A 17295-nucleotide genomic window follows, 5' to 3' on the forward strand; every position below is an offset into this window, starting at 1 on the left:
CCATCTTGCTATCTTCCTCTCTAGCACGATAGTGAACTCCGACAACACCCCTGCGCCCGTGCCATGGTACGATGCGTACCCAGGGCCTTCAATAAAGATGCCTCCGGTCATCACGCGTGTCGAACTGCTGCAATGGATTCTCCAGGGCAGACAAACGGGTCGAGATTACCTCGTCATCGATCTGAGAAGAGACGATCACACGGCAAGAGTTCTTTGCAGTCCTAAGCCTCCTTTCCACCGATATCCTGTTTTCTTCATCCACTCAACATAGCGGGCGACCACTGAACTGCGAAAAGGGAGGCTTCCTCCGAGGGTCCCTGAGCCTGCCCATCGAGACTTTGTACCCTGCGCTGCCTACCCTTTACAACCTGGCCAAGGCCTGCGGTATCAAGACCGTGATCTGGTATTGTGGTACGTATTTGCAACATGAAAGGAGGGCAGGACTACTTGCAGTCCTCAGAACACTGATACTATTCTCGTCTGGACAATGACTTCGCGGGGACGTGGCTATTGTGCCGCCGCATGGTTCGGCGATTACTTGGCTGAGAAGCATGAGACTGAGACTAAGAGTATTGCGCTCTTTGAAGGTATTCTTGGTTGGGCATTGGCCGGCGACGAGTACACCGCCCACATTGACGAATTTGATCCCGGTGCCTGGCGGAAGGAGGACGCTTCTAAGCACACTGTTCAACTGAAGTAGTGATAAGTTGATGTACGCAATTTGATCCTCGATCCAAGATAAATGTCAACACAGCACTCGTTCCGTAGCTTGAATTTTTTTCAGTGGTTGTGTCCTACTTAGCTACTAAAAATATCTCAGCGAGCACCATAATGTGAGTCTGTCTTGAGGTGATGTCGCGGAAATCACATTGCTCATTCTTAGTCCGACTGACATGCCTGGATACGCTCAATTGTGGGTAGAAACTCAACAGTTCGAGTGTGCAGTCTTACAGAGATAGCTGTGATGACCAAAAGGGGATGCCCAGACTTTGCTACAGATTTCAAAGCCTTGAGTGTGTGCGGATGTTCACTATTGCGGCAACCCGGCTCAACCGGAAATACTCCGCTGGGTGTTGAACCCGTCCTCGCATATGCAAGACCGAGCTGGTGAAAGGATCATGGGCCAATTGTATCATGAAGAGAGACAACTCAGAGAACCAACAAACAATCAAGCGGGGCGAAGCCGCATGAGGATGGAGACATCAAAAAGGGGGTGTTACCCCGAGGGACACCATATCACATTTAACCAGCCCATTTCCCCTCTCTACATAGCAGCCAATTTGCATCTGGCCTCTCTCTTCTATTGCTACTCTAATTTGAAGAGCACGACTCTGCTGAATATGATTGAACCCGAGCAAGTTGTAGCGGCTGAGGTAACTTCACTGGGGCCTTTGCTCTCTCTCTCTCGTGTTACGTCTGTGTTTACTGAGACCGAGACCAGGTCGATCGCACCGACGACGATGCCTCGTCAATTGGTGGTGCCGTGAGTTTTCACATGGCTGTCGCTCCAAGTCTTGAAGCTGACACCACAGTCTACCGATGAATCCTTGGCGTCTTTGCGGTCTACCATTCTTGACTATCGTCGAGAAAACGGTCGCACGTACCATCGAATGAGTGACGGGAGTGAGTGACATGTCGGATTCAGTTGAGGATTGAGTACTAATCTTTGCTAGAATATGTTCTTCCCAACGATGAGGTATGAGCTGCTAATTCGCCTACTGACGAGAACTATTCGTATACTAAACTACCTCCAGAGAGAGCAGGATCGCCTCGGTAATTAGTTCATGAAAGACTCTTAGCAGCAAGGACTGATTCTGTAGACCTCACGCATCACTTGTGGCTTCTTACCTGGGACGGCGAACTCTGCAACAGCCCAAAGAAGGACAATGCCAAGCGGGTCTTAGACATAGGTACAGGAACAGGAATTTGGGCTCTGGACTTCGGTAAGCTACTAGTCAAGCTAGGTAACGGGCAGGGCTAATGTTTGAACAGCGGAAGAACATCCTGAGGCACAAGTCTGTTCTCTACCTTAGCAACCGAGATGCGAAAGTCGCTAAGTCTTCCATAGGTAATTGGTGTGGATCTTAGCCCGATCCAGCCCGGCTTGTGAGTACTCTCGCAGCCTTTTTGCTAACCACGACTTAGCTGACGAATATTCCTAGCGTACCTCCTAACTGCAGCTTTGAGGTCGATGATGTCGAAAAGGAGTGGACATGGTCGAAACCCTTCGACTTCATCTTCGTTAGGTCCATGATTGCAAGTTTCTCCGATTGGCCTGACATTCTCGCTAAAGCATACAAGTGAGTACATGAACCTCTGATTCATCACAAGCATGCTTCATTATGAGATTTGATAGGGGATTTGGAAGTACTCATTGAATGATAGAAACCTCGAGCCAGGCGGTTATATCGAGCTGCACGATCATCAACTGCCGCTCAAGTGTCAAGACGGCACTATGACAGATGATTTCAAGCCATACCAATGGAACAACATGCTCATCGAAGCCACAAACAAGATTGGCCGTCCCATCAACGTCCCGTACAAGTTTAAGCAGATGCTCGAAGACGCCGGCTTCGTAGACATCGAGGAAAGAATCGTTAAGTGGCCATTTAATGATTGGCCCAAGGACTCGAAACTACGGGAAATAGGTCACTGGACAAATGAAACCGCCCTGGCTGGCGTCGAGGCGGTGTCCATGGCGCTCTTCACTCGTGTGCTCGGCTGGGAACCTGCAGAGGCCACGGTTTTCTGTGCCGAGGTCAGAAATGCGCATAAAACTAAGGCAGTTCATGCCTACTACGACGTGTAAGTCCATTCCACTGGGGTATGTCTTGCTTTTGTTGCAGAAGAGTGTGGCTGAACTTTCTATCAGATACGGTGTTTGGGCTCGGAAGCCGGAGAAGAAGGACGACGAAAAGTCCACTTGAGTGAAGTTTGTAGCTTTTCAACATGTTTGGAATTGAGCTCTTGGGCTTTTCCGCCTCAGTCGCTGAAAATCTCAGAAGAGAGGGTCAACGCAGCTTCATAAGGACAACAGACTCATAGGGAACAAGAAAGATCAACAAAAAGTACCTTTCAATGTATCTCATATTGCATAATCTTTTGCACAGGGTTTCCAACAACCAACCCCGCTACATTACGATCATACGCTGACTGGTACCGCACGTTTCATCGGTGCCGAGCGTCGGAGCCGGATACCGGGACTAAACGGCCCCACTCCGGGCCGTGTGCCGGAGCCGAGAACGACACGTGTTCCGCAACTTCAGAAGCGATCTTAATGGGCCCGGTACCGCTCTCGTTGGCGCCACATCATCATCAAAAGCCTCGACCAACGCAGGCTTCTACGCTACCATGCCCACTCAGAATGGTGTTAAGATCGCACAGTGAACCGAAAGCGACTTTGTTCCTCCTGCGTCGTGGTTCCTAGTGATTGCACTACTTGCAGCAAAGGGAGTGAAATATTTCTTGTACCAAAGTCGAGGCACCATGTCATCGAATGAGTGCGAGGCATGAGACTCTACTAGTATTCTGACGTGCGCACTTTATTGATTAGTTTGCTGGTGTAACTGAGAGACTCCACCCCTGGTCGTCCACCCCTGGTCGTATAGTGAGCAGTCTTACACAGTGACTTGCGCACCGCGCAGTCACACTTTTGAGTACACCAATCCTGCTATCATGCCTCTTTTATATCCATCTCAACCGTGTTTCTCCTTGACCATAGTTTGACCCAAGACTGCTTGTTTTCAAATTGCGCTAAGCCGCTTACTTTCCACCCTTCTTCTTGCTGCCGCCGTTGAGAGCCTATAAACTACAGTCAGCATTATGATGGGTTGATAATGGCACACGGCACTCACAGCCTGCTTGTTCTTCTCATTCTGCTTCTTGCCGTCCTTGAACTCCCCAGAAAGCTTGTTGAGAGTCGCCTTATCGGACTTGGAGTTGTTGCCCTTCAGACTCTTCGCCTGCTTGGACTCCTTGGCCTGCGCGCCTTGAACCTGCAAGCAATTAGTTAACCTCTCACTGTCCTCGCCCACTGATTGAATGTTCCTCAGATGCGACGTACCTTCTTCAGACCATCATTCAGCTGCTTGTTCTTGGGGTCGGCGTTCTTCTGGTTCTTCGCGCGCTGCTTCTGTCCTGCGGCGATGTCCTTGTTAAGCTTCTGCTTGGACTTGTCGAAGTTCTTGGTTCCCTCGGCCTTCTGCACTTTCTTGACATCCTTCGACTCTTGCTTCTGGATGTTGATGTTCTTGTCGATACCGGCAGCCTCCTTCTTCTTGCCGGCGGCGCTGCCCTTGCCCTTGTTGTTGTTGGCACGCGCCTCGATGCCGTCTTCTGACACCGACTCTTCCAATGCCGGCAAAGGCAGGGCAACGACGAAGGAGAAGAAGAGGAAGAGAGAGAGAATGAGCTGAGTGAAGCGCATTTTGAAGGGCTTGATGGTATTAGCCGGAGGTTTTACTAAGAAATATATTATAAGACGTAGAGAACACTGATGAACGAAGAGGCTGATGATCTGAATTCCTAACTACGGAGCTGGCGACTACCACTCACTTATATAGTCATTTTATTGATCCGCCAGCCCTGACAATATCCCTTCCAAATCATCATCTAAGTCGATTCGGCACATGCACTTCACCCCAGGGAAATCCGGACACTGCAACTGCCACCGGCGGAACGCTCCGCGATGCCTGGCGGCTCTGCCGTGATGCTTTTGAGGCTGTTTCGCTCTAGCGAATGAAGCTCCTCGCGTGTCGCACATCGCGTCTAGACGCCCGCGCCTCGTCCGAAGTCAGGAAGCTTGACAAGTGACAAGCTTTTGGGTGGAGTTGAAACGAAGAAAGTTTAGCCGCATATGTGTTTTGGGGCCGAACCTTGATGCCAAGAGATCCTCTCTCTTACACTCTCGGGTCACATTCCACATTGGACGCCAAGATATGTCGAGTTCGTTCTCGTAGATCAATCCGCTCAGACGGTACAGCTGAGGAGGAGGTAGGCGCCGTTGGACCCATTTCAAGTATACTGAATGATGATATCTGTTGAGGTGAACCACGGATTTCAAGCTTCATCACCATTCTTTACCGGCATGTGAATTGAGACGGACCATTCAATCAAGACACAACCAAATAGGTGGCCACGCACAAGCCGAGTTCGAAGGGCCAGATTGTGCAAGAAAGGACGATATTGGGCTAGAATCAACCCAAGTCGACAAACGAGGCTGCCGAGTCTCAAGTCAACCGGTGGGCTGATTCATTAACTTGGACGAACTCTGACCAAAAGGGAAATCCAAGGTAAAAGATCTCTCTTTCGGTGTCCGTCTGGTAGCAGACGCAACATAAGGCTTGCGTAGTGCGTTTCCAGACGGGTAGTAATGCACCATAAAGGCCAAATATGAGACCCCGCAGTTGTAAATCGTGTGAAAGTAGGATCATCTGGTGTCTCGCGGCTCCTCCCATGTTAGACGCGGGGCCGGCCTACACCCCATTCTCCGTTCAACAGCTTCTACCGCGGCAGGCGGGGAGAATAGAGTCCAAGCTTCGTTCCCACGATGCCCACTAGACTCCTGACTAGCAATGGAATTCTTAAGCTTCTTTTTAGTCTCCATTGCAGCCCTATGGCAAGATTAAAGCTCCCGTACGTTTATTTTACATTAAATCCCCGTAATGTTGGTGATTGGAGAGTTAGATACTAGTAGGGCTGATGTCGAGTTCTTGGTATGGCCAATTGCCCCGGTATCCATTGGGAGTTCGGCTGATCGTCGTCTGAATACCGTGTCCTCGGGTCCGTTAATCTGCTATATGATCTTCGTCGTCTAAACAGTCTCGCCAAGCAGTCAGTCTGTCGCCAAGAGCTGCCACCACCATGGCATGCTGAGGAACAGCCACCCAAAACTTTCCAAGCGATCATCTCCATGACGAGTCACAGGATTTACACTGCATCACATCATATGACTAGAGTTTACTTAGTCGACTCATAATCCGGTTTCTTAATGTCCGTCAGCTAGCAGTTTTCTGTGAGGAAGTCGGCATTCTCGTCAGTCCGATTAGGGCGCGTGCTCCAGGTTGCGGGCAACCCCACACGACCCGGAGCTAATTAACAACGTTGAGTCTCAGAATAACGGCAAAGCGACGTCCCGCCTTCGTCTAATGCTTAATATTCCGAGGCCGACGGTGCGGGCTGGATGTAAGGCGCGCATGCAGATTCTGGGGTGACGCGTGGTCGGATGTCCGGCAAGCCGGATACACAACCCACGAAGTCAAGGCTATGCCAGCCATAAGTCTGATCCAGCCGATGATCTTCGGACATCCCAATGGATAATGAGCTTGTTAAATCTGCGTTGAGAAGGTTTTCACGACTCGACACCAACATCCATCATGGTCTCTCGCTCTAGACTCGTGCCGTCTAGCCGTCTGCGACCGCCCTTATCGGTTAGGTTTGCATTTGGCGGATACATTTGCCCATTCAGTGCTGAAATTGAAATCCGACCTAGGCGCATGAACGTTATTAGTCCTGCTGACTATACCTTACTGGCTATCGATCTTGATGGATCAAAGTTGGCCGAGAGACGCCGAAAGTCCGTAGACTACATATGCGCGTTCTGGAGCCATCTAGCACCTGCTGCGGCTTCCAAAATTGGAGAGTCAACCGTATGGGTATTGTTGATGTATCGTCATTAAAACGCAGAGTCATAATGTACACATCCGATATTGTCCGATACTATGAGCTACTCGAGGTTCGTCTAGGCTCAGAGTAGTCGTGTAATACAAAAGCCAGAAGAATGACACGAATGATTTCCAACGAGACGGCCAGATCACAACCTCGGGCTCATGTGGCATAACAGCTTGGACTCGAAAGGTTAGCGGGTGAGCAGTGTCCGTGGGAGAATCCAGCCCACATCTTCTAACTAGCGTGCAACCTGTGAAGTGTAAACAAGCGTCACAGATGATCAGGTCCTGTTTGAACTCTAGGTAAACTTATAAGATTTGGTGATGTTATCAGGAGATATTGAATCAAGATTTGCGCAGCCGGGTTGAGCTCGCTTGGAGCTCCTAATATCGATAAACTCAAAGATCTCAGTGATGAGCACACGTGTTGCTTTTCTTCTCAATCAACATGTCACAATCTACTTCCCATACCCGTCTGCTCAGAGACAAGGCGTAGGTCCAAGCCATCCAGCCTCAAGAGTTCTCATCACCCCGCCGGTAAATTTAGCCACTTCTGTCTGTCACTGGTGCTTGTGTCCTCAGTGGACTACCTCTAGCTCATCATGGTTGTGGCGTCAAAGACACTCGCAAGCGTTTGAAGAAGACGACCGACCCTTATCCCGAGATAACTAACACTTCCTGCGATAAAACAAACAGATAGCTTTTGTAAAGAATCACTAGGGCACCCTGATAACAATGTCATTGAGAATTTGGGCGTTCAATATCTGAACTTCTACATCTTACATGATACCCACCGATGTGCATCCGGATCACGAAGCTAAGTTGTTGTACTACGACTCCCAGCGATGGCACAAGCATGCTCTTTCTGGCACCCACGGATCCTGAAATGTCGATCAACCATCGCAAATGGTCTATTTTACACTTTCTGCGACACTAAGGGCTTGCAACGTGACCGTTAGCTTCCAGATTGTTGATTCGTGGGGGTGGGGGCCATTGTGTGCCAGTCAAGGCTTAGCTAGCCCCCATTCACACAGCTTGGCTTCGATCTTACCGTATAAATCTACTCATCATCATACCTACCCAATCTGTCGCTGCAGTCATGGAAGAACCTTTCGTTGGATGTAATAATTGCGCGGGCTTAGTGTCGTCGTTGAAGCGCTTCCATTCTGATCTAATTGAAAACCCCAAAGATGCTGAACGATCATCGGACACGAACTTTCTCAATGCCTTAGACGCAATGGAGAGTGGTCGATTGGGTTGTACATTGTGCTCATTCCTGTCCAAGGAAGTCGTGAACCACAGCAAAAATCTCAGCAACAAGGCAACAGAGTTCCACGAAGGAGATCTCTGGATCAAGTTCGTCGCCCGGCCCGGTAAAAAGGGCATCGGCGGTATTGTGGTCTACAACAAATACGCCGAGTACCAATACATCCGGGTTCTTCAGACCGTCGGTACGATACTCTCGGTTTCCAGGGACGGAGACATGACGCGGCTAACGGAGATCAGATTTTGACCCGTTATCCCAAGAAAACGTCGCGAGAATCAAGACCAGCATGGAGACCTGTGTCGGACAGCACCAAGCGTGCCCTTCTTTCACCGCCAGGCCGGCCCCCAAGAGGCTGATCAATCTAACGGAAGGTGACGAGCTTCGACTGGAGAACACGGAGGGAAAGGTGTGCCAATACGCTGCTCTCAGTTACCGCTGGGGAGATCCAGAGTCAGTCCGAGATGCTCGAACTGTTGCCCACAATCTGAAGGCGAGAATGAGCAAGTTCTCTTTATCAGAGCTCCCAACCACGATAGGTGATGCTATAAGGGCCACACGAGCTTTGGGTATAAGATATCTCTGGGTTGACTCGATATGCATCGTCCAAGAGCCCATCGACATCGAATGGAGGTCAGAGGCCAAGAGAATGATGGACTACTACGGCAACGCCTACTTGACTATTGTCCCTGTGGCATCAGAATCGGCTGATGCCGGCTTTGGATATGGAGAGACCCGCATGTCCTGGACTCGCTTGCAGGCCCCGTGGTACCAGACAGGCAATCATCAACTCATCCTGGCCCGTGAAAACTGTCACAATGAGTTGGACACAGCTGACCGCATGGCTGAAGCTGCCGCGTTCTCGTCTGCATGGAGTCGAAGGGCATGGACATACCAAGAGCAGCTGATGTCGTCCCGAATTCTCTACGTCTTGCCGGACAGAGCCTTGTTGGACTGCCGCGCTGGAGAATGGGAGACTTTGGGGGGTTGGGACGAAGACAGAAGGTTCCTCGTCAACCATTTCCTTCCTCTCGATGCAGATTTCATGCCGAAAGACGCAGATTCATGGTGGCGACTGGTCTACAAGTTTTCGAAGAAAAATTTGACGTTCGAGAAAGACAGGTACTTTGCCTTCCTTGGGATAGCAAACAATTGGAGTTCCGTCTACGGACGTGATATTATCCTGGGTTTGCGGAAGGACGTCCTCATTGAAGATTTGGTATCATGGGCATCGCCCCTTTGGGACGAACGATGGGAACCGGACGCGCCTCATCAGACCGGTGATGCCCGCCTACCATCGTGGACGTGGATGGCAGAAAAAAGAGAGTATGCGGCCGGAATTGACATCATATTCGTCAAAGACCACCGCAAACCGCGAGCACATCTGCTGGCAATCAACGAGTCGTCAGACATTTGGCGGACTAGCCTGCAGTTGCGGACCGTATTCCTTTCTGCGGAAGAGCTCCTGGGCCTGGTAACACAATCGTATACCAGTTACAAGCACAGCAGAGAATCCATCCCATATCGACAATACGGAACAGCGCGTTTTGATCGCTGCGACTATGCCGAGCTCTGTTCGTGCAGGTCACCACACCCGGCATTGGATTGCACAGCTTTGCGCATTCTGTCGTCCAGCAGCCGAGATGTATCGGCTTGTCTCATGGGACCGGGGACAATCAAAGGAGCGGATCTCATGTATTGGTTCTTCCTCCTAGTCGAGCCAGTCAAAGAGGTCAAGATGGCCCACGAGCAGCAGCAGGCATACCGGAGAGTTGGCGCGCTTGACTTTACTACTGAGTTCATGGACAAATATGATCCGGAGCTAAGTTCAAAGATCGCTGCTCGATTACCGCGAGAAATCACCCTATTTTGAAGCGGTCATGCGGAACCAAAATGACATTTCCACTCGTGTGGGTGGCGGGTATCTATCTAACGTACTTGCTCATGAATCGTCGGTGGAAATCAGAGCGCAGGAGGTCCTGTAATCAAGTCAGCAACACATTTCATCACGTTCCACCTTGGAGAAAACACTTACGTTGATAAACTCCTTGCTCTTCCCCTTCTCCTCCGTGCCCCTCGCCTGGTTCTTGAAAACAACATCATCATCCCACCGCCGCTTCATGTTGAAATCGGGCTTATTCAGCAAGGGGTTCCCCAGCGCGATATCCCGCTCCCTCTCCTCCTCCTCAGCCTTGGCCCTCTCTCGCTCTTCGCGTTCTCTCTTCTCGGCTCTTTCGCGCCTGATCTTCTCCATCTCGCGCTGCAGCTCCGCCTCCTCGTCGTCGCTCTCCTCGTCACTGTCGCTGTCGTCGTCATCGTCCTCTTCGTCGTCCTCCGAGTCCGCGTCCACGTCTCGCGACTCTTCTAATATCCTCCTTCGCTTCGCTTCAAAGTCTTCTTCGCCGTCCGCCTGCGATCCCGCCTCGAGCGCGCGCTTGGCGCCACCAGTCGTCGCGTCGTTGTTGTCGGGGATCGCGGGAGGCACGCCGCCGTTCTTCTTGGCAAAGTGGGCGGCCTCGGCGGCAAGGAGCTCGGCTTGGAGGTCGTGGGTTTCTTCGTCGGCCGCGCCGCCCTGGCCGGCCTGGCGGAACTTGAGTTGGGTATGCGCGGGAAGGAGGCGTTGATGGTAAGCTGGGCCGCGGAGGGCTTCTTTGCCAACGGCCTGAGGGAATGGTTAGCAAACTGGATTCAGAAGACAATTGGCACTCAAGTAGCATACCGGATCGAAGGTGGGACGGTGAGCGGTAGTCATCTTGATGTGTGGTGCCGATGAGGTTTGTTGTGTGTGACGGTGTTGAAGTTGGCTGGACTGTCGAAATGGGACCTTCTCCAGATGCGCTGCTGCACGCGCAGGTGGCTGACGGGTCTGGGCTACAGGGGTGCCACCTGAAAAAGAACCCGGCAAGCATCCACCGCCCGGCAGAATTTTTGCAGCGCCCCGCCAATGCGATCGACCTCACTAAACACCATCACTAAAATCAGCGGGTTCTTAGTTTGAGCATATGAGCCGGCCCTTCACGACGAGAGTCCAACCGCCAAGATGCCCAGAGAAGCCGAGCCATCAGCAAATGAGAAGGCTTTCGTCACACAAGCCCTCAAGGAGAACTTGAGGCTTGACGGCCGCGAATTCGACCAATATCGGAAATTCGAGCTCACGTTCGGCGATGAGTACGGCGTGGCCAATGTAGAGCTGGGCAAGACGAGGTTAGACGAAATCTGTTGCTATTTTCACATTCATAAAGCGTTTGTACTAACCACTCCCACAGAGTCCTCGTCAAAGTCTCAGCAGAAGTCACAGTACCCTACTCAGACCGCCCATTCGAGGGCATCTTCCAAATCGTCACCGAACTGAGCCCCATGGCCTCACCCGCCTTCGAGGTCAACCGCCCGACCGAGGCCGAGGTCCTGCTGTCGCGTCTCCTTGAGAAGACGATTCGCCGCTCCGGGGCCCTCGACACGGAATCCCTGTGCCTCGTCGCCGGCCAAAAGGTCTGGTCCGTCCGCGCCGACGTCCACGTCCTCTCCCACGACGGCAACCTTGTCGACGCGGCCTGCCTCGGCGTCGTCGCCGCCCTGCGCCACTTCCGCAAGCCCGACACCAGCAACGAGGGTGAGGCCCTCACCATCTTCACCGCGGCCGAGCGTGAGCCCGTGCCCCTGAGCTGGCTCCACAGTCCCTTCTGTGTCACCTTCAGCTTCTACGGCGACGAGGGCGAGATCACCCTCGTCGACGCCAACTGGCTCGAGGAGCAGCTGCGCACCAGCAGCGTCACCGTCAGTCTGAACAAGCACGGCGAGATCAGCCAGATCTCCAAGCTCGGGGGCACCCCCGTCGAGGCCGTGACGCTGCTGCACTGCGGCAACGTGGCGCTCCAGAAGGCCAAGGAGTTCTCGACGCTGGTAGACGCGAAGCTGGCGGACGACGCGAAGCGGAGGGACAAGGGCGGCCTCATATCAGAGCTGTTGTCTGCGGAGAATGATAGAGTAGTGGATGCATAGATGGTCATGCCTGACGCGGAAAACAAATTGTAAAATGATACCCAGCCATATGCGCTTGCAAACCAATCGTCTTTGCAGTGAAGATAGTCTCCCTCCCTCGGCATACCCGTCCGCTTCTTGGGGGATCCAACTCCGGCAACGCCGTTCTATGACCTTTGTGTGAAATATCATGCCTCGTGAACCAGCAAACGCTTTCTCGACATAGTCTACCGCATCACCGGCGGCCTCGACTCCTTGTTCCACTTTACTCGCGACCTCACCCACTCCACCGCTTCCTTCACGCCCGTCCCTGTCAACGCACTCACAGGCAATACCCGCGAGTCACGAATGCTGCTGGCCTTCTCGCCCTCAAACACCTTCTTCACCAAACCCTCCTTGATCCTGACGACCTCGACGCAGTCCTCGCGATCTTGTTTGTTGGCCAACACCAGCACGGGCACGCCCTCCGTCTCGGAATGTTGCAGCACATCCTCGAGCACCAGACGGCACTCCTCCAGACGCCCCGAGCTGTCGTGCTCCAGGTTGCCGTCGCCGATATCAGTCGAGTCGATGATGAAAACGATGGCATGCGCCGAGGCGTAGTAGCTCTGCCACAACTTGCGCAGCGAGTGCTGGCCGCCCACGTCCCAGATCTTGAGGTACATGTCCGGCAGGGTGATGGTCGAGACGTTCTGGCCGACGGTCGGGACGGTCTTCAGTTTCGGGTCCGGGTGTGAGGGCAGGAAGAGCGACTTGACCTGCTCGTGGAAGGTCGTCTTGCCGGCATTGTCGAGGCCGAGGAGGATGACGGAGTACTCTGCGCGGGGAAGAGGTCAGCAAGGGACAGGTGAATGGAGCTATTCCGGACGTGCGCGCGCACCTTCTTTACTGGTGGCCAGCAGGTATAGACCCTTCGCAAGGTGATACATTATGGGCTGTAGTCGCTTGCTCGCAAGCCGGTCGCGACGGTGCTGGAGATTGTCGGCGCCGGCAGTTCGATGGCGGGCGCGATTGGCGGGATGTGGATGGTGAGGTGAATGGAGCTTGACGGGACGGGAGCTGGTGCCGCCCGGACAGCTTCCAGTAGAACTGTTTTCCGGCGCTGACACGCTGTTCTCGGCCGTTAGTGGGGGCGTTGCAGGGGTTTCAGGGGACTTTGCGCTGGAGGCTCCTCAGCCCTATGCCGCTATCACGCGTGAGAACCCGGAGAGTCGGCTGATTCTGAACATCCATTTATCAATGTGTCCCAGAACTTATTTCCCTCGTATGAATTCTCGTTCACTCACTCTCGGATTATTCGATGCGGTTCACATGATGTGCCCGGAGTCGGGCATCATTTCTTGTGGCTGTAAGTCGTTTGCAGGCGATGCCTAAGTCCGACAAGCGTCTGTATCACTCATTATTCAACATGGTCAGATTATGAGTCGGTTCAAGCATGTCTAGTCATTCATTTCTATCGCTCAAAGTCTATTTACGATTCATCCTGCTGGTTAGGACACTGCAAGCTTACATCTTAGGGATAGTAGTCGCATAGCCTTCAACCACGGCAGTCATCAAACGGTTGGCAATAGCCGTAGGAGGAGGTAGCCTGAGACCACCCTCCTTGTAACCCTCAGGAGCGGCCTCGCCCAGCCCACTGGTACCGTTCTTCAGCGCATCCCTGAGAACATCAAAGGGGAACCACTGCGCATCCTCCAACTCAGGGTCATTTCCGAGGTCGATAGTCTCGCCATCCGGAAGGGCCTGGGCAATGGCACCAATCATCAAGCTCGCGGGGTAGGGCCACGGCTGGCTGGAATGGATAACGACTCTGCCGACTCTGACACCACTCTCCTCCAGAACCTCGCGGCGAACGGACTCCTCAATCGATTCACCGGGCTCGATGAAGCCCGCGAGGGTGCTGTACCAGTGAGGAGGCCACCTCTTCTGACGGCCCAGGAGGACCTTCTGACCGTCGGCAGAGACGACGGCGGCAATCATGGTCGGGTCTGTCCTGGGGAAGCTGATGTTGGAAACGCCGCCGCCGCGGGTGGGGCACTCGGGTCTGTCGCGGGGAGTCTCCGATCCCGCGAGGTCAGTCGAGGGACACAGACGCTTATAACCCGTGTTGCCAGACAAGGTCGGCTGTCCACACCCAGCACAAAACTTGTTGCGGGTGTTCCAGTCGGCAAGTGACCGGGCCTGGGCATAGATGCCAGCTGAGGTACTGTTAGTATCCAGAAAGCATACGACATCCTCTGGTTGGAGACTTACCGGCGTCAGGTTCAAGGGTAATATGCCTGGTGCCCTGAAGGAAGTCGTTGCCCTTGCTGGCCTGAGCCTCAATGAGTTGGTTGGCGGCATCGGCATATGATCCCTTCGGGGTCACATCGACGGCGAACCATGGCCGACCCTGGAGACCCTTGTACTCGAACGGCACCTTGGCGCCCTCCTCAAGACCAAGGAAGATGATCAAGGGCCGAGTAGCAGATGAGTCGAAGTTCTTAATGAGATCCTCCTCAGAGGGGCCGAAAGGATCCTCCGAAGTCACAGGCTTGACATCGTCGAAAGACACAAACGCCAATTTCGAAGGGGCGCTGGTGAGGGGGCTGAGGTCCTTGAGAAGCATGAAGTTGGTCTCCTTGGCTTGGAACGCGGACCTGATAAAGGTGTGATCGGTGCGGAGCCATCCCACGCGGTTGAGGGCGCTGCCGGCGAAGTAGTTGACGGTTTCCCGTCCGAATTTCCTGGACAGCATCGAGTCGGGGTGGTCGACGGGTGCAGGGAGGTTAGGGACTTGAGAACCCATGCCGAGGGTATTGCGGCAGCGGTGAAGCTATCGCGGGATTTCCGGGTAGGACGGGTTTCAAGCACTCGGCGCTGGTGCGGAGGATGTGATGAGATAATGGTAGTCCTTGGAACAAAGCTTATTTTTCGCGCAAGGGGATATTTCAAGCAAGATCTTGTAGTAATCCAAAAATGTGTAGTCTTCGAGATGTAGTGGCGGCGGGCTGTCCCGGCTGAATAATCAGTTTGAGGAGAGACGCCGATGGAGCCCAATGCGATGGAGCCGTCACCGTGAATCACGACTCGCCGCCTAAGCTCCGATAAATGGAGCCTCCGGAGATCCCCTGTAGCAGCCGTGCGGGTTGAAAGCAGCTACACTAAGCAGTTGGCTTCGACTAATCATCACCCGGAGTTGTCACGGCATTCGGACGTGATGTAGGTTTTGCTTGTGACGGCTGCCAACACCGCCCAGCACATCATCTTTCATGCGATAGTGAGCTTCATTCATTGGAGGGAGACCCCAAGACGAGAGTTCGTGACAGCGACGGGGCTCCAATGACAGCTTGCGACAGCTCAGATGTCAAGTGAGATGAGGTGCTTAAGCTTATCTCCACTCCGACTTGGCCCCCGAAATCGCCCAGAAAATCAGTTGGGGCATTTTGCCGAGGCCAACAGTCGGCAGTATAAATCCCGACGTCTTAGTCATCTCCAGGCTTCTCACCGCCCGAATCATGTTCACAACGTTCAGCTTGGAGGCGAGCTGTATGCACTAATCCTGCATAAAGGCACCTGAAAAAAGTGGGCGTTTCAGCGCATCTTAGCGTCTTCTCCCCCGCATTTTGGCGACCCTTTTCCGGTGATGGCGGGCAATGACGGTGACGTCGTGGCACCTTCGCTAAAATGCAGCTGGCGAAATACGCTGCGCGCACGTGGATGCTGATGGCGCGAGCGGAAGCCGAAGCGGAAGTGGCCTACCAAAATACCTGTCGAGCTTTTTTTTCGGCTCATTTTCGCAATCGTCTTTGTCCATGGAAAAAGTCTTCCCACCCAACATCGTAAGATTTTAGGGAGGACACGGTTTTTTATTTTGTTCCTGCTCCTCTTAATCTCGAGTTAGCAATTGCATGATACTGGCATAGTTGCTTCTTGCACCTCTTACCTCTTTTCTTTCGTTTCTTGTAGCATCTCTCTCCCCTTTGTTAGTCACTTAGTCGCATCTCGCTTCCCACTTTCGCATCATGGCTCCCCCTACCGATCCCCTCAACCTCGACGTTGAAGCCATTTCTGGCATTTGCGGGTGAGCACATCCGTCTTCTCGCTCTCCCTTAAGCCAATTGCTGACCGAATGCGCATAGTTCAATCTCAATTGCCTGCTGGGTCGTCGTCTTCTCCCCTCAGATCCTCGAGAACTTCCGTCGCGGCAGCGCCGATGGCCTGTCCCTACAGTTCATCATTGTCTGGCTTGCGGGCGATGTCTTCAACATCCTGGGCGCCGTCCTGCAGGGCGTCCTCCCGACGATGGTGAGTCACGCCACCACTCACCAGCAGCATCGCCGGCACCAAGCTGCTTCGAGAACCCCAGCTAACGCTATGACTCTTTCCCCTAGATCATCCTTGCCATCTACTACACCATCGCCGATATGGTCCTGCTGGGACAATGCTTCTACTACCGCGGATTCACCTGGAAGGATGAGGTGGTGCCCCCGACCCCGAAACCGCGCAACCGCATGGGCGAGCCGAACGAGCGAACCGGCCTCTTGCCCCCGTCGGCGATCGAGCGCGAGCGCCGAGGCTCGGACTGGTCCCATCTCTCCCCTGCCGTGCCAATGCGCCCCGAATCCGCTCCCGCTCCCCCGCCGAGACCCTCGACCGTTCTGCAGGCCATCGCCTGGAACACCACCGCCGTCGTCATGGTCTGCGCCGCCGGCGTCCTCGGCTGGTTCCTCAGCCGCGGGTACTCCAACTCCGACGAGCCCGACCACAACAATAGCGACAGCGACGCCCTCACTTTCAACACCCTGGGTCAGATCTTCGGCTGGCTCTGCGCCGTGCTGTACCTGGGATCCCGCTTGCCTCAGCTTCTGCTGAACTACCGCCGCAAGTCCACCGAGGGCGTCAGCATGCTCTTCTTCCTCTTTGCTTGCCTCGGAAACCTGACCTACGTCCTGAGCATCTTCGCATTCGACCCCCAGTGCAAGGGCAAGGAGTGCGCTCCGGGCGAGGCGAACAGCATCTACGGCCGCTACATCTTGGTCAACCTCAGCTGGTTGGCGGGCAGTTTGGGTACCTTGTTCCTCGACATGGGCATCTTCGCGCAGTACTTCATGTACCGCAACGATGACGAAGCGAGCGACATTGAGGACGAAGACGAAGAGAGCATCGACGGAGACCGGTGGGACCAGCGACCTCTGCTTGCGCGTGGTGACTCGACATACGCGTAAGAAAAGGTTGTTCGTTGTAAATTTGTATCAGGTACGGCATACACGGAAGTATTTTGGCGCATTTTTCATTCATTTACAAGGGAAAAAAGGAATGGGTCACTTGTGTTCAAAAGTTTTTATTGCATCCTGGAGTTGTTGTTGGTAAAAGAAAAATTGGGCGTCATTTGGAAAATATATGGTC

At 53.3% G+C, this 17295-nt stretch overlaps 7 protein-coding genes across 7 annotated transcripts; 4 read left to right on the top strand and 3 right to left on the bottom strand.

Moving 5' to 3' along the window:
- Positions 1 to 281: 281 nt before the first annotated feature.
- On the top strand, positions 282 to 2927 carry CkaCkLH20_04992 (uncharacterized protein; the record flags this gene model as incomplete). Its single annotated transcript, XM_038887711.1, has 7 exons — positions 282 to 411; positions 1821 to 1943; positions 1993 to 2015; positions 2069 to 2106; positions 2163 to 2300; positions 2386 to 2805; positions 2873 to 2927. The coding sequence occupies 7 exons, from the start codon at positions 282 to 284 to the stop codon at positions 2925 to 2927; spliced, it is 927 nt and encodes a 308-aa protein (XP_038746753.1).
- An 835-nt stretch (positions 2928 to 3762) lies between these two features.
- On the bottom strand, positions 3763 to 4426 carry CkaCkLH20_04993 (uncharacterized protein; the record flags this gene model as incomplete). The annotated part of the gene is made up of 3 exons (XM_038887712.1): positions 3763 to 3801; positions 3855 to 3995; positions 4064 to 4426. The coding sequence occupies 3 exons, from the start codon at positions 4424 to 4426 to the stop codon at positions 3763 to 3765; spliced, it is 543 nt and encodes a 180-aa protein (XP_038746754.1).
- Positions 4427 to 7902: 3476 nt separating this feature from the next.
- CkaCkLH20_04994 (uncharacterized protein) lies at positions 7903 to 9802 on the top strand (the record flags this gene model as incomplete). The annotated part of the gene is made up of 2 exons (XM_038887713.1): positions 7903 to 8116; positions 8172 to 9802. 2 exons carry the CDS (start codon positions 7903 to 7905, stop codon positions 9800 to 9802), a joined length of 1845 nt encoding a protein of 614 aa, XP_038746755.1.
- Positions 9803 to 9854: 52 nt separating this feature from the next.
- CkaCkLH20_04995 (Cwf15/Cwc15 cell cycle control protein) lies at positions 9855 to 10681 on the bottom strand (the record flags this gene model as incomplete). The annotated part of the gene is made up of 3 exons (XM_038887714.1): positions 9855 to 9908; positions 9965 to 10591; positions 10649 to 10681. The coding sequence occupies 3 exons, from the start codon at positions 10679 to 10681 to the stop codon at positions 9855 to 9857; spliced, it is 714 nt and encodes a 237-aa protein (XP_038746756.1).
- A 288-nt stretch (positions 10682 to 10969) lies between these two features.
- CkaCkLH20_04996 (uncharacterized protein) lies at positions 10970 to 11928 on the top strand (the record flags this gene model as incomplete). The annotated part of the gene is made up of 2 exons (XM_038887715.1): positions 10970 to 11133; positions 11196 to 11928. 2 exons carry the CDS (start codon positions 10970 to 10972, stop codon positions 11926 to 11928), a joined length of 897 nt encoding a protein of 298 aa, XP_038746757.1.
- Positions 11929 to 12134: 206 nt separating this feature from the next.
- CkaCkLH20_04997 (NUDIX domain-containing protein) lies at positions 12135 to 14695 on the bottom strand (the record flags this gene model as incomplete). Its single annotated transcript, XM_038887716.1, has 4 exons — positions 12135 to 12724; positions 12788 to 13017; positions 13418 to 14105; positions 14161 to 14695. The coding sequence occupies 4 exons, from the start codon at positions 14693 to 14695 to the stop codon at positions 12135 to 12137; spliced, it is 2043 nt and encodes a 680-aa protein (XP_038746758.1).
- Positions 14696 to 15911: 1216 nt separating this feature from the next.
- CkaCkLH20_04998 (pq loop repeat protein) lies at positions 15912 to 17114 on the top strand (the record flags this gene model as incomplete). The annotated part of the gene is made up of 3 exons (XM_038887717.1): positions 15912 to 15970; positions 16029 to 16194; positions 16281 to 17114. The coding sequence occupies 3 exons, from the start codon at positions 15912 to 15914 to the stop codon at positions 17112 to 17114; spliced, it is 1059 nt and encodes a 352-aa protein (XP_038746759.1).
- Positions 17115 to 17295: the final 181 nt, after the last annotated feature.

This window comes from Colletotrichum karsti (assembly GCF_011947395.1).
Source record: "Colletotrichum karsti strain CkLH20 chromosome Unknown Scaffold14, whole genome shotgun sequence".
NCBI classification, from domain to species: Eukaryota; Fungi; Ascomycota; class Sordariomycetes; order Glomerellales; family Glomerellaceae; genus Colletotrichum; species Colletotrichum karsti.